Raw genomic sequence first — 15,531 nt, 5'->3', positions numbered from 1 at the left:
GGTAAACATATCATCTCATATAACAAAAGTAACAAATTGCTCATGTAAAGGTTCATCTCTTTCCCCTGAAAATTTTCAGAGGGAGCCTAATGCTACCAGACATTAACTCATAGCTGATGCACAAAAGCTGCTCATATGTTATGCCATTAAAATAGGATATAATTTGAGAAACATCAGGATTAATACTTCAGCATGTTTTTTCTTGCATGCACACATCAGAATAATGATCTTCCACAGGTCACCTCCAACCCACACCATTCTATGATTCTGTGTGAGCATAAAGGGAATATAAAGTCTTTATTGTGTACAATTACGTACTGACATGAATTGCAAAAAAGCTTTTTTTTTTTTTTTGCCTTTTTTTTTTTTTGGAAAGGTGAAAAGAGTTTACTATACATGCATAAGTGATTTCTACAGTCATAATGGTGTTCAGAATCTCCTTCTGACAAAAAATTCATGTAGCAGACAGGTCAGTACATTTCTAAGAAGTCAGGCTAAATTTTTGTATTTTCCAATTGCTTTTTAACTCCAGGCAGATATTTGCAGGCTTTAGCTACCATATTTTCTCACACACTATGCTCACAAAGCTGTCTTTTCCCCACCTCATTGTAGAAAGCAGTATTTAACTATGTTTCTTCTTTTATTTCTACTCACCTGACGAGCATACACCATCTCCACGCTGTCCAATGAGCTGCGACCTGGAGGACCCAACTCACCGGTGTAGCTGGGCTGTTTAATAGGAAATGTATAAGATAGTATAAAATTGCTGCAATGCATTTTACCAGTATATCTACTCCTAAAGAACAGCAGCAAAACCATATTCCTGATTGTGCAAATCCTTAGCTCTGTCCAGAGAGTAAAATGCATTGTCTCACTGCAATACCCCATTATCTTCCCAGTATAGCTTAAATTTTCTGAAGTCACAGAAACCCTCCTTATTTAGTGCACAAACCAACAAGCTGCTCTCTAGAATTAAGACACTGGTGTCTCTTGATACCGTCTTGTAATTTTAATTCTTTCCATTTTTTTCCTGAAAGGTTCCTTATTGTCACATTAGTGTTCTTTTTGAATCTCCATCACAGCAAGCACACAGAATTCAGTGGACCAGCCTAAATGGACTCAGTCTAGTAAATCTGACACCCACTCCACTTTGTGCCAATACCATGGCACAGACACAAAACAGGACTGCAGCATTCAGTTATGTGCTGAGAAGTCCTCCAGTGCTGGTCTGCTGCAGGACAGAGGATGCTGGCAATATGCTGACTTGAAGGAAAAAAAAAAAAAAAAAAAATCATTGCTCTACCCACAGAGACAATGCTAAGTTTGACATATTTTCAGTGTAGATGCGGGAGGGACAGATGATGGAGTCATGGCATGGAACATTTGTACTCTTTTATAAAACTCATAACATGCCATATTAGTCTAATAAAGGTATTCTTGCAAGTGTTTACCACAAATCACAGGTATGTTTTCAGTACAGCCACAACTGAACATGGATGTTCAACACTGTGGAGGAAAGAATACTCCCAATTAAGTAAGCAATACTCTGATGTTTCCTGTTCCCTAAAAATTGAATTCTTTATTTCAGCATCAGCTTTGCAAGTCTTGGGTTTGAAAAGACAGACCCCTTTGAGGTAAGGAGCCCTTCAGTATCAGCTGCTTCATAAGCACTGCTACAGCTCTGATAGTCTGAAGATAAAAGACAAGCTCAACATAAAAGCATAATATTTATTATGAAGCCAACTGACATAGTCGGGGCAGAGGATACAGAAAAACTTTTGGAAAAGCAAGCATGTTTTCAGGTTTGTTACTGTGTAACTCAAACCCATTGATATTCCTCTAAACTGAATCGGTAACTTTTTCCAAGAAAAAGCAGGTACATCTGCAGAGTTTTCAAATTAAGCTTTCTACCATCCAAGTCTGTTACAGCTGGCTGCACACCCTCATTAGCTGTTACACTGTACCTCAGCAACAGTGGCACATAGCTCTGCTTTTCCTTACATCAGCTACCCAGAATGTCAGTACTTTTACTGGGTAGACAGGATCACTTCTGAGTATTGCTTGAGGACATGCTCTAAGATTTCCTGGAAGAGCCCAGTTAAACGCTACCAGCTTGGTGCCTGGACAAACAATAGAAAGCCCAAATGAAACGAAAAAATCTTTGTTTTCACTTTCAGTTTAATCAGCTCTGAAGTTCAGCTTTGCTGACACCTGTCAGGTCACAGCACGGCAGAACCAATGTTCCTGCCACGGCTTGGTTTGTATGGATTCCAGGAAAAGAGCCGAGAAGTGGGAGCTTTTCTCCAGATGGTATCACCATTCCATTTCTTGTTTCAAATGAGGACGAAATATTGACAGGGTCCTTAAAATAATCTTTTCTGGGAACTGCATCCCAACTTTGAAATGAAATAATACAAACATATGAACCTCTAGATATGTTCCTGTCAGTCCATGCACTGAACAATCTCTCAGTCATTCCCAAGTGCTTACTAACTTCATTTGATAACAGTTTAACCCAGGTTATCTTCTACTGCGTAGAACCACCCAGTGAGTGTGTTTGTCCCCAGCACAGTGAAATATAAACGAATGAAGATACCAAAGATGACCCTGGATGATCCTTTAAAATTGCTGAAATTAAGTTTATCACTGCATTAATTTCTCAGTAATAGTGCCATTTAAATTATATCCAACCTGATTACAAAAATCAGGCAGATGCATTTAGACCTGAGGCAGTATAAAATGCCTTACAAATAAACCCAAAAGAAATCCCATTTCATCTTCTGCAACTGAACTTACATTAAAAATATCCTTCACAGTCACTCTTAATTGATACTGATATTCAGAAGCATTTGCGTATTTCCTTCAGTGCCAAATCATCTGACAAATTCCTTTAAACCCACCTAAAACCCGAACAAACTCTTTGTTCTAAAGAACAAAGAAGCTGTTAAAGCAGGTTTCCTGGGAAACAGACACAATGGCATAAATAGTGCTTTGCAGTCTTGCCCTGTGCTATGCCAGATAAATTGCAGTTATTTAAAGTAACGTTAAATTATGGACACTGTCATTAATTACTGATGAGGTTTCATCTTCTGCAGCAAGTTAAGAAGGGTACATTGTGACTTAGTGTCACTTTTCAACTAGTGCTCAAACACCAGAAACATAAGGACTGGGGCTCTGTTTTGTGAATCTGGTTCCCTTGTCTCCTGCTTTGTCGCAGCAAAGAGCACCAACGTGGCCGCTGCTCTGGAGTGTGGTGTACGACTGACAGGTTAAAACCTACAGGTAAGGATCTGAATCCAAAAGTGCACACCTGAAATTAAGAAGTAACTGCTGTGGGATTTGGGTTTTCCTTTCTCCATTTTTACCCTATCCATTATGCTTTGAGGATCACTTATTAACAAGCTGCCACAGCTGAGAACTGCCACAATGAAATTCAATTCTCTAAATGCCCACTACCAATTTGGCACTTCAGCAAAGAAAATAACTCAGGAACACCAGAATTTGTCTTGACTTTCCTATGGCAGGAGCCACGGAAGCAAGATTATGCCCTATTTTTTTTTTCCATCTCATACTTGTATTCTGGCATCATCTTTGAATTATTCAACTTTAAAAAAGCACTAGTTCACTGAACTATCTCACGGCTGTGCTAAAAGGAAATTTCCAAAGGAAAACTAAAGCAGTGAGTCAGGTTGGGGAAGGCATTTCCACTCTTTATCCTGAACTGCAGAAATGGAATACTACACAGGCAATCATCCTGCAGCTGGTAACCAGCGTTTGAAGAGGCTTTCCCTGCAAGTTGAGAGAGGGATTTGGGAAAGGGAGAGGATATCCCTGGGTGGCAAGTCAGAATTTACCACGCTTTCAAGCAAGGAAAAGATTATGAAAGATGTGTTGAGAAGAGCAGCTAGGTGCATACAAGAAGAACTGTGTTTCAGGTCAGGTTCTTAACTGGAGCAGCAAAAGAAAAACAGAAGAGTGGGTAATGCACAAAGGACTGCAGAACTGCAAGTGTGCACGCACACATGGATCTTTCTGCATCTCTACTCCAATACTGCTCAAACAGCTTGGGCTGTTTTTTTCAATCAAATTTGGTTCTCTCTGCCCTGAATTCAAGTCTTTCGAAAAGACTCTTCAGAACTGTAATATTTATTCTGAATATTATCCATTTATGAAAGCTGTAGCTATATTGCACTGCTGTCACGTTTTCATCTTTTAAATTCATTTAGCCTAACGATACTGCTTGTCAAAGGAGTACTCCTTCATTTGCACTCAGCCAAGTGTTCAGCATCACTTGCACACCAAACCCCGTGCTATAAAGATGCATTATTCATCATCCTCATATGCATATGCACATTCTTCAGCAGAAGTCTGGGCAGACATTTTGTCAGCACTCCAAATGGCTTGGCCAGTAGGTGCGGTGAATAAACTGAGCTTGAGAAACCCCATCAAAACACACCACGGTGCAGTGGGGGAGCGGAAAGCATCCTGCAGTCCTTGGGATTTAAGACAAGATACAAAGGGACAGAACAGGAGCTAAGAGCAACAGTGTCTCCCCATCACTGCAGGAGCGCAGTGCTTGACAGCAGGAGTGGAAGAAAGAAAAACCTGGAATAAAAGGACAAAAGAAACACCTCGGCACCTAGTTGAACAAGACTCAGAACACATCCCCTGAGAGCACAGATTCTTGATACCCTGAAAACAAAACTCAGGCTTTCCTCCCATTTCCCCTAAGAAGCATCTTTTTATAAGCTTTGGTTTTCCCCCACAGGGAGAAGGCTGGACTGGAGGACAAGGAGGAGCAGAAAACCCTAATGGCAAGTCCTGCGCAAGGTTCTTTGAATCATGAGCTTTGCCTGTTAATTGGTCTTATTTCCATGAATAATGTGTTGGTATTTCACTCTGCCCAAATTAGCTTGCCCAAAGCTTGAGAACTGGCTCACAGGCAGACTGGCCCCCTGCTGCATTTGGATCTGTGCCTTTTCAGTTGATTCTCCATCTCCAGAGGATATCAATTAAATCTCTACTATATTCTACAGCCTGTGTCTGTTTGTGTCACACACACAAAAAACTTACTTGACTGGAACAGGCCTTTAGAAGAACAACCTGCTGTGGGGAGGTTAGATAACAGGTTTTTAACACAGTAGACGCACTTCAAACATCTCAGGCCTTGAGACCTTTGACTTCTTGAGGCTAAGATTAGAAGATATCAAGGATTTTAAATGCTCTTGAAATCACATACTGATAGTAGAGTGCTTTGAAATGGAGAGTGAAGTATTACTGACTGATAGTGTATATTGAGTCTTTAAACTCATTCATGAAAAACATTACAGGTTTTTTTTCCAGCTCCTCTCTCCCTCCAATTTCGTGCTTGGCATTTTGAGTGCCAAGGACTGGGATAGTGTTCATTCAACACTGAAACATCAGAAAAGGGGATTTACCTTTTAAAGGTTATCAAATTGCTTCTCCGAGCAGTTAATATCCACATTTTGAAAGGAAAACCCCACACCAGTAACTCACACACACACACCAAAGATGTCAGAAGCTATCAGCTATAAAGTCTTCAGACTCACATCTTAAAATAATGGGATAGCTGTTCCTAGTTTTAACTTAATTCAGCCTGCATTATTTAGTATTTCTAATACTGGGAAGATGGAGAACCTTCTGAGAAGTCACAGAAAAGTATCAGTAAAGTACGTACTTTCTGAGGAAGCTTCTATAAAAAGATGTATGCTAACTGGGATTAACCTATATTTAAAAGAACAGTAACCAGAAAGGGACATTTCATTAACAACTTTAATTATTTCCAAATCCCTATACAGGTCATACCCCATTAACACAAAGGGCTTTTTTAACTTTCATGTACTTAGCAGCTCTGTAAGTCATTCCAATTAACAAGTGTGGGGAACATGGTTATAAAAAAATGGGCCTGTTTCCTGACCTGAAAGCACAGCGACTTGCATTCTCCTACCCTCTATCACCTCTCAAGGTTAGCTTTCACAGAGGATTGTGCAGGGGGCTCCAATTTACATTAATGCTCCAGGAGTCTCAGCTGATGTCCAATGCCTCTAGCTCAGAGGGGTAGAATTCCCACAACTCTGTACGTAACTGTGCTTTACTCATATAACTGGAGCATTTTCTTTAAGAGAATAAACTGTAAAGTTTCAAGTTGCAACAGATGATAAAGAAAGCTTCAGATTGCTACTAAATACCTTTTCATGTTAAACACAGGCCCAGTCTTGCCCAAAATACTTGGTCACTGCTGGATTAACCTTGAATTGCTGAACACTAAAATTTTGTGCTGCTAAAATCTGTAATCTTCTCTGCATGAGAAAACAAGGTAAAAAGGAAAGCATTCCCTTTTTTTTCTTTTTTTTGAATATTCATTTGTTTTTAACAAAACCCTGAGACTTCAGCAGCCTCCTAAGGAAAGCCATAAATCCTGACTAGCACAGATTGATAAGGTAAAGAGATACTCTTTGTTGCACCTGAGAAAGTGTCTGGCCTCATTAGCACTGCAGAGGTTTCCTGAAGGTGAAATTCACCCCAGCATGTTTTCTGCCCCCTAGGTATAATGACCTAGTATGTGTTCTGTGACTAAGTTTCCAGCTTGCACAGATGTTGCCTAAAACACAGCTTCCATAGTAAGAGATCCACTGCCAGCACTCATCAGTCAATAAAAACAATCAGACAACGCATTCTGCTAGTCACAGTCATTCTGGAATTAAACAGAGATCTGATATTTCTCATTTTCATGTACTTGTAGCTACAGAATTATCCAGAGGTGGTTTCAGCAGTGCTGGAGTGCCAGCTGTGTACATGCTGCGCACGACAGTGTTCAGAAAGATGGAGTTACCTCATTTTCCTGGGTGAAATCAAGAGCATCTTCCCCTGATGCAAGCAGAGTATGAAGAATCCTTTGTTTCACCTGTTCCCATTCAACCAGCATTGATTCTCTGTGATACTCCTCAGCCATAGCAAAAGTCTGTTGGTGAACAAGAACAGCTAAGGAACATACAGAAACACCAAACAGCCCAGCTCTGCTATTAACAGACCATCTCAAAACTGAAACATAAAATAGCAATTAGATAAATTGACAGGTCAGCCCTCAAGCTAATGATGTGTTACATATTATTTTAAGAGGATTCCTTTTCAGGTAGGAGATTCAGAAAGTAGGGGTGTATGTGTGTAATTAAGACAACTCTCACATTTTTCCAGCTGGTAAAAGAGGTAGTCTGTGTCTCTTCCATGGTACTGCAGTACACACAAAACTTGGGAAGTTAACACACCTCTGTTAAGAATGCAGTTAAGAGATGTGTATTTATTGCCCATATTTCATTTTCAGGTTTTTACCAGTATGTTCTTCTTTTAAATATGAAACAGGATAAAATAAAAGTATTAAAGAATTAACCAGCGCCAAAGAATCAGAAAGTCTCTTTCATCAGGAATGTAACTCAGGAAAGCATGCAGGAATATCATATCCCAAGAAAAAACATCCTTTCACTTTTAAAATGGCTGATGTACTATACTGTCTTCAGATCAAATTGGGGAACTCATGGAAGGAAACAGCTTTTCCCTCAATATTCCATATTCCTGCACTAGCATTAGGATAGAGACAATGCTTCACTACTTTTATTGTTATTAAGTAATCCGGGACAGGAAATAAGAGTATTTCCACTAATTCTAAATAGAGAGTAAGTTATATTGGATCTTTCACTTTTTTACCTTTCTGACCTCCTCTGTCTTTCACAGCTTTGTGCTGCTGTGTACATAACTAAACGTCTTGGCTGGCTGAATAAGTTTTTATCTCATTACACCCCACTGTTAGGATATTGTCAATTAAGGGGCGAAACGTTCCCCTGAATAATTGATAAGAAGCAGTAACATTGAATTATAGTGCCTGCATCCAACTAAGGCATGAGATTTGTGCTTCTTTTTATATAAATTCACTTTATACTTTCATGGTAGAATACAGGTCTTATCCTTACCTTCACTATAATCATTTCAACAGGGTTTTAAGTATGCTTCAATAATTACAGTATAATTACATGTAATTAAAATAATTTAATAATGCCTAAGTACTATTTCTTATGATTTGAAAGAAACACAGGCACTGCTCCAGACCTCATGGCCCAAAGTGTACATGGAGGGAAACAATTGTAACATAAGTGCTAGGAAGCATTCAATGACATTTCCAAGCAACAGCTTTAAGACAAACAACAGGAAGTGTATTTCCATACTGCATAATTTCTGTTTGTTATCATGTCCCAGAACATGACAGATACCAAAAGCATAAATGGATTCAGAAACAGGATCAGACAGATTGAACATCAGAAAACAACTTATAGCTCAAAAAATCTTTGAAACAACTACTTGCTCAGAGGTAAAGGCAGATGAGATTAACAAGGAAAGGCTGTCTTTTTTACTTACAGACTAAGTACTGGTCCCTTTCACGAGAAGAAAGCTGGACTCTGTAAACCCTGAGCCTAAGTGACAACTCTGTTACTTTCTTATTGTAGCTTTTTCCTTTGTACTGCTTCAAAAAGCATTTTTTCATTCTTGTATAAGAGTCTTCCTCTGGACAATGTGACACAGTATGGTATTCTGGCTCTCCCTTAGACACAAGAATTAAACCATGCAGCACTTCTGCTGCAAAGGCCTGAACACAGTATGTACTTCAACAACTCCTGTAACCTGGAGAAACAGCTACAATAAACACGCCGAGTGTCACTGCTGTATGGGAAGTCAGTGGCACAGGGCACTTCTCAGAGCAAAACAGGAAATAAAGCCCATGTTCTAAGCATTCTCATCTCTAGAAAAGGCAGCAACCATGAGGAGAGGGTTGGAGTGAGTGTGCTGTGCCTTACGAACAACAGCTTCTCTGTTCAGACTCCTGTCTGTACTAAACACTGCAGTGGAAATACAACTGACAAGTATTTTCTTTTTTTTCTTTTTTTTTTGTAGTCTTAGAACTTCTTAAATTCCACTAGTTTGTTAAATATCTAATATATTAATTCCTTTACACCCCTTTTTTTTTTTTTCCAAAGGAAAATGCACTCTTGCCTACAACTTACCCTCTTCCTTGACTCCTCAATGGCTGACAGCAATGCATTATCTTTTTCATTCTTCAGGAATCCCTGCAGAAAAGGAGAAAGAGCGCTTCAGTCAAACAAAATCAGCCTTGAACTAGCATCAGGTACATTCTGTAGCACTCAGCTCTGCCAATCCTGAGCACTGCTCAGAGCTCTCTCCAGTCCACTCCTGAGAAGTTTAAAGGTCACTTTACTTCACCAGGGGTACAGTAAGATGCCCATACAGAGCAATGTGAAAATGAAAATGCATTAATCCTCTGGTTTAATATGCATTAAATCCTAGTGAAATGTCCTGTTTCTATTCTCTTTTATCTCTGTGTCCCAGCAATTGCTTCCTCTTGCTACCCATTTGAGGGAGGCAAGGATGAAAGCTGGTAGGAGCGATAAGCCAAGATAAGATTGTTGGAGTTGAGTATGTTAACAAAAAAATAAAATGGGTTTTCACTTGTGTCAGCTTCAGGCAGAAGTGGAGCTCTTGGGAGGCCTGATAGGAACTGTGAAAAAGAGCCTTAAAAATAGTCTGTTGGGGAAGGATGGAAATAACTAAACAGTTGGAAAGCATACAGGAAATGTTTACTGCACAGCCTCTCTCCACGGATACAGCTGGAGCGGGTAAAAAATATTACAGAAGAATTATAGTTTAAATTTTCAGTGTATTAGTAAATCTCAAACAGGTGTGGTGTACCTGAACAGATGGATTCAGACAAGCTGTTAGTTCCTTATTCCAAAGGTTACTTTCATGACCCATACTAGGACGCATGCCATACTTTGAATTTTAAACAAATGCACACACACAGACAACAGACAGGAAATGTTTATTACACCTTAACTAAAATACCTTCCTTTTGCATTTCACCGTTATATCACCGATTATACCACCAACCACCAAGTTGATTTGTACTCTCAGACTTCAACTTAATCATTATTCAGATCATAAAAAAAGAAAAAAAGCCTTCGTCTCCTCTGAAGTCATCAACCAGAACATTATTGACTCCATTAAGTGCTAATATCTTAAAAGTCTGTGTGCTCAACTCCACAGCTTCAAACTTCAGAGCCTCCAAGAAACCCAGGCAGTGGGAATTCAGTGTACCATGCTTCATGCTTTTATGAGGATCCACAACTGCAGCAGCATCCAACAGAACTTACTGGGAATTAGGAGACATTCATGCCCTTCATTCCCCACATCTTCCTGCAAACAAATGCTTCCTGCCCCAGCAATCTGATGATACAGGTCTTGATCCATGCAAGCTAGGTAAGCTCAGGTTCTCCAGAGGAGCATGGATCCTGTGGCAGGATAGACACCTGATGTCATAGGCATTTGGACCTTGGGGAAAACATTGACTGTAGGTGTTCAAAACAGTCCTGCAGTGGTACTTGGCGCAATCACAGGTACCACAGATTGCTACTTAGCTCCGCGAGATGAGGAAAGTTTGAAATCTCCCCAGATGGAAGAAATCCAGCAGGAAACCACCATATAGGTGTGCTGTCTGCCTTTCTGCTCCACAGCACCAGCATGCACGCAAAATAAAGGGTGCTGCACCCTTTCCTTCTGACATGTGTAGAACAAGCATTTGGGGTACTGAAGAGTCTGTGACTCCACCCTGGGCTGGAAACAGGGACATGACCCCTTTCTGTATGCCAGACAGAGAACCAACTGCTGTCCTCTGAGACAGAAACAGCCCTTGAATTATATACAGGAGAGAGCAGCCACTTCTACACAGCCTATTCTTCATCTCATCGTCCGCCACGTCCTGCTTTATTTTTATATGTGCCCACAAAGAAAGTGCAGTTACAGTCTGAAAAAAGCAAGTGAAATCCAGGTCCTTGCGCATGCCTGGGGACCAACTATTACAGCAGCTGTCATGAAGGAAAGGGCTGCTGCAGTCACCTGATCTTGGCTCCATCCTGGATGGAGATGTGGCTTTGTAAGGTCTGTCCATGTCTGCATGGCTGGAAGGACTTTGGAGGGCAACAAGTTTGTTATTTCCCTGCTTCCAACCTAAACTGGAGAAAAAATGTCTGTAATTATAACAATTCTAGACCTTTAAAGCACAAACCAACATCTGAGCAGAAGACACAGCCCCACTTCTGACAGTAGGGATGTGATGTTGCAGAGAACACTGTGTTTGCCATATCATAACAATGCTGTTAATTTTACAGGCAAGAAAAGCCCACTGTCTCCAAGACTAAGACCTACAGCTTTCTATAAAGGTGCTAAGCACACTGTGAGCACTGGGCTCCTGAGCCCCCCGGCAGATACAGGTCCTACCTTACTGTCTGCAGTCCTCCCCTCTCTCCTTGGAGGGACTTGTGCCCTGTGCTGAGCATGTACCTGCCTAGAAAGGTACACAGCAATGATCGCAATCAGCAGAGTAATTTAAAAACGTGCTTGAACTTCCCTTCAAGTCCGTAAATCCAGGCTGAGTATCTTTCTTAATGAAACCTCTCTGCTCCCAGGGTGCTCACCAGGTCCGTTTAAGGGAGTACATTGCACTGAACGTCAATTAGGGGATGATAACTGTCTTTCTCAACCTCAAAACCTACTCATTTAGCAAATTAAGATCCTTACACATTCCAAATAATATCTCTAATGCCTCACAGAGAAGAGGTACATTTTAAAAAGGTTACCCTATGCCTTGTGCTAAACATTATGACTGACAACTGTTGCTTCAGTTAATTACAGGCTAATTGTCAAACCTCAGATGAGGAAGTTTCAATAGCTGATGCTAGGGCTCCTGCTACTGCTCACAATGCTGCGGTGCTTCAACAGGCCAAGAGGTCCTGCAGTTGTCACTCTAGGCTTTGATGGCCAAAATTTCACGTTAAGGAAGAGAGGAGTTTGCGGGGGCTGTAACAGCATTTATCCCCTGGGTTTACTGCATTGCCACCTAGTGGTGAACTATGCTTTGGTTACTGGACATTTAGATTTCACAGATGTATATAAATGCACACAAATGTCCATGGTGCTGTAAGAAAAAGCTCCCTAGAACAAGGGTGGGCAGAAAGATGGAAGACATGTGCTTTATGCTAGAGAATTTTTCTCCTCAAAAATCCCAGGCCATATAACAGCTTTAAGGGTTCAGTATCTCTAAAGTCTGGGCCTTGAACAGCAGCACTGATTGTGCTGAGTTACATCTGCCCTGAATCTTTCTGCAGTCCCAGCGGCAAGGTTTGACTTTGCCACAAACGCTGGCAAGCTGCAACAAGGATACGGAGGCATGGTGTTCAGCACACACAGGGAGTACACGACTCATAGAGCCGGAGCAGCCCTCTCAGGGGAGGTGCTACTGATTGTACAAGGAGCAGCGAGACACTAATTCATATTCTGTACCCAAAAAGAGAAGCAGGAGGAGAACAGAGATATTGTTAGGAGACAAAGAGCTATTTCACACAGCAGATGGCAAAGATAGGAATAGCTAACATGAGCATCACTAAAATCACAGAGGTGAAATTTTCACCTTGCAGCTCTCCATGCACAAGCTCTGCCACTGTGGGGATCCTAACATAGCCTGGTTTTGCTGGTGAAAGAAAACTTACCTGATTTCCCTGAGGCAGGTTTATGCAAAAAGCACACAGCCCTCATGTCACATCATGCTGTTCTGCTTTAATGAGTGGCATTTCATTTTTCTCTGTTACTGTGGGACTCTCACACATTCTTCCTGTGTTGAGTTTGGAGGGGAAGCAGCACAAACCTTTTCCATCACAGGTTCTCTGCAACACTCACTGCTAAATGTTTCCTACACACAATTTGTATGATACCTGATGAGATGGTGTTTGCCAAACAGGGACGCAAGCATAGATATACACCCACTCTTCCACCTTCAGCTTCCCATTTTCCAGCTAGTCCCGTTTATTTTTAGATGTCTACTACTTCTCAGCATCTTTCTCCAGCACATTCCAGTTCCTCTTGAATCTTTTACCCCTTAGATTCCAGTCAGATCTCCCCACATTCTCCCTCTCTTGCAGTCCCACTGTGCCACTTTCAAGGATGGTGTGGAAGTGTGGCCCCAGCAGTGGAGGGGCAGGACCCCAGTCAGTTCTGTGCCACTTCCTGGTTCACACCATGCTCCATGCTCCATTGTCATTTCTCATCTCAGGTAACCACTGCCAGATACAGGCTGATGCAACAGGAACTGGCCTGCTCCAAACTGAACTCCAGCAAGATGTTCCAGTAACTAATTCATTACCAGTATGAAAGGGCATGCATGCACTGATGGTCTCCTTTTGACAGGAAATGGAAAGTCTCTTCCATTTACTGCAGTAAATGAGGTTACTAAAGTCTCTCCTTGCTTACAGAAGTCTTTTAATTACTCCAATCAGCCAGGCCATACTTTTAATACTTGATCTTAGTATTCAAGCTGTCAAAGAGAAGGCAAATGTTGCCAAATAGGATACTGAGGCTTTGGATGTCGGCAGCAATGGTACTTTTTCATTGGCAGGGATGGAAAGAAGAAAATGAACTGAAAAACCTGGGGCCTTTTCAAGTCAATTGCTCTTTGAATAAAATATTTCCAAGTGATGGATTTCCAGTAGATCAGTGAATGCTGCAAAGGACCAGCAGGGATGATGACTATATGGTTAACAAAAAAAAAAAAAAAAAATCACTCTTTGGCAACGTTTTGGGAACAATGTTCCATATCAACCACCTGATTTTATGATTTCTATTAGGAATGTTAAGATTTGCTAAATACAGTCCTGCTACAAAGGTGCACGACTCTGAGCACACTCCCAGGGTGCTGCACCCCGGCACACCTCTCCTGGCCAGGTTTTCTCAGGAGAATATGAAGCAAAACCTGGAACCCACTGCCACAATCACAGACCTTACTATATTTTAATCCAAATTATTGCTTATGCTAGCAAAATAATCAAAGCTTGCCGGGCTGGCTTTGATCAGATGGGCCCATAAGCAATGATGTGGCCATTCCTGAGGATGGGGACATGCCAGCACAGAACAGGCAGTATTTGTCTCTATCCAGACTCTTTGCATGCATCACACCAGCATCTCTCAGAAGATTCTACAGGTCTCCTAAGATTTGTTTTGCAGAAAGCATCAGCTTTTGCTAAAACACTACAAGTAAGCAGCTTCACTACATACCTTGTCCTGTGCAGTACAGCGTCCTTCAAAGAGCAAGACAGCTGCCCAAAGATCAGCGACCAAACTCAATGGGTTAAGGATATTTGTGAATTTGGCTTTCTCTTTAGAGGACTTCAGATCGCAAAAATTGCTATGGGGCCAAAGCAGACTAAGGGCCCAAGTGCAGAGACCCTCACACAGCAAGAGAACCCAAGGAAGGTTGATTTGCCAATCAGCATCACTTCAAAGCTGCATGTGAGACAAGAACATCGTACACAGATGCAGAGGTCCACTGAAAAGGAAGGTCTGATAATGCTTGTCTCAGTGTTCAAGAATTCAGCAAGACAAGATTTTCCTAGCCTAAGACAGGTGAGCTTGTCAAGCTACAATACTGAAGTTTCTTACCATTGTGCTTAGAATGGGAAATCATACAATGTTTTCCTAAAAAATTAATTCACTGTTGACTAAACAGGAGAAAAAAACAGGAAAAAGACATAGAAGGGTTTACAGTTTGCTAAGACTCAAGTGCTGGTTCTTGCATCAGAGGCTTTGAAAGCAACAGCCATGTTGAAGCTTTATAGAGAGAAAACCATGCAAACTAATAGCTATAACACAAAACTGTACTAATACAGCCAAACACTAGGTTTAGGGGAAGATCTACTGCTCCACTACCTGCCTTTACAGGGGTCTTAAACCACCCTCCCTCCATGTACTGTGACTGTACTCCATGCTTGTAGCCAGTCATAGAATGGTTTTGGGTTGGAAGGGACCTTAAAGCTGACCCAGTTCCAAGCCCCTGCCACAGGCAGGGACACCTTCCACTAGACCAGGTTGCTTCAAGCCCTGTCCAACCTGGCCTTGAACACTGCCAGGGGTGGGGCAGTCACAACTACCAAATACCTTCTGCATGTGGTCTCCTTCTGTGATGGAGAAGCAGCAGCACAGACCTCACCCTGGGAGCAGCGAGGGTGAATGTTCACTGTGCTAGAGCACAACTCCATGCAATCCACACAACCCCCCATGCATGCCCTGTAGAAGGGGCACCACTATTTGCCCACCAGCCACCTTCCATGGGTTACGTGCACAAAACAACCTTTGCTGGAGACAGGTCCTGGGGCAGGAGCAGGGCTTCCCTGCCCCATCAGCATGCCACTGAGGTAAGGCTCGATTTGAGTCAGTCTTTAATCTGTGTCGCAGAACAAGCCATAGGCAAATATTGACTAAATGCTCTCTGCCGCAGGATAGTGCCGGCAATACAAAAATCTAGTGGTTTTTTTTGTATTATTTTACTGGTTTAGACTCACTGACCTGTGAAATTCATGCAGTTTTCACAGTAATTCTCAGACCATATCCAAGAACACTGGATTT

At 41.5% G+C, this 15,531-nt stretch overlaps 1 protein-coding gene across 3 annotated transcripts in view; it reads right to left on the bottom strand.

Annotated features, from left to right (window-relative positions):
• Positions 1–15,531, bottom strand: part of NUP93 (nucleoporin 93) — an 82,080-nt gene that overhangs the window by 23,159 nt on the left and 43,390 nt on the right. For all 3 annotated transcript variants that reach the window (XM_062609238.1, XM_062609239.1, XM_062609240.1), the window contains 3 exons: positions 9,072–9,134; positions 6,854–6,982; positions 655–729 (listed from right to left, as the gene is read on the bottom strand). In XM_062609238.1, the coding sequence (XP_062465222.1) occupies positions 655–729; positions 6,854–6,982; positions 9,072–9,134 (267 nt within the window). The remainder of the gene's footprint in view (positions 1–654; positions 730–6,853; positions 6,983–9,071; positions 9,135–15,531) is intronic.

The sequence above is a fragment of the Pezoporus occidentalis genome, unplaced genomic scaffold (assembly GCF_034315485.1).
Source record: "Pezoporus occidentalis ecotype Australia unplaced genomic scaffold, CSIRO_AGI_Poc_V1 ctg135, whole genome shotgun sequence".
NCBI classification, from domain to species: Eukaryota; Metazoa; Chordata; class Aves; order Psittaciformes; family Psittacidae; genus Pezoporus; species Pezoporus occidentalis.
This window is presented reverse-complemented; position numbering and strand designations above follow the sequence as displayed.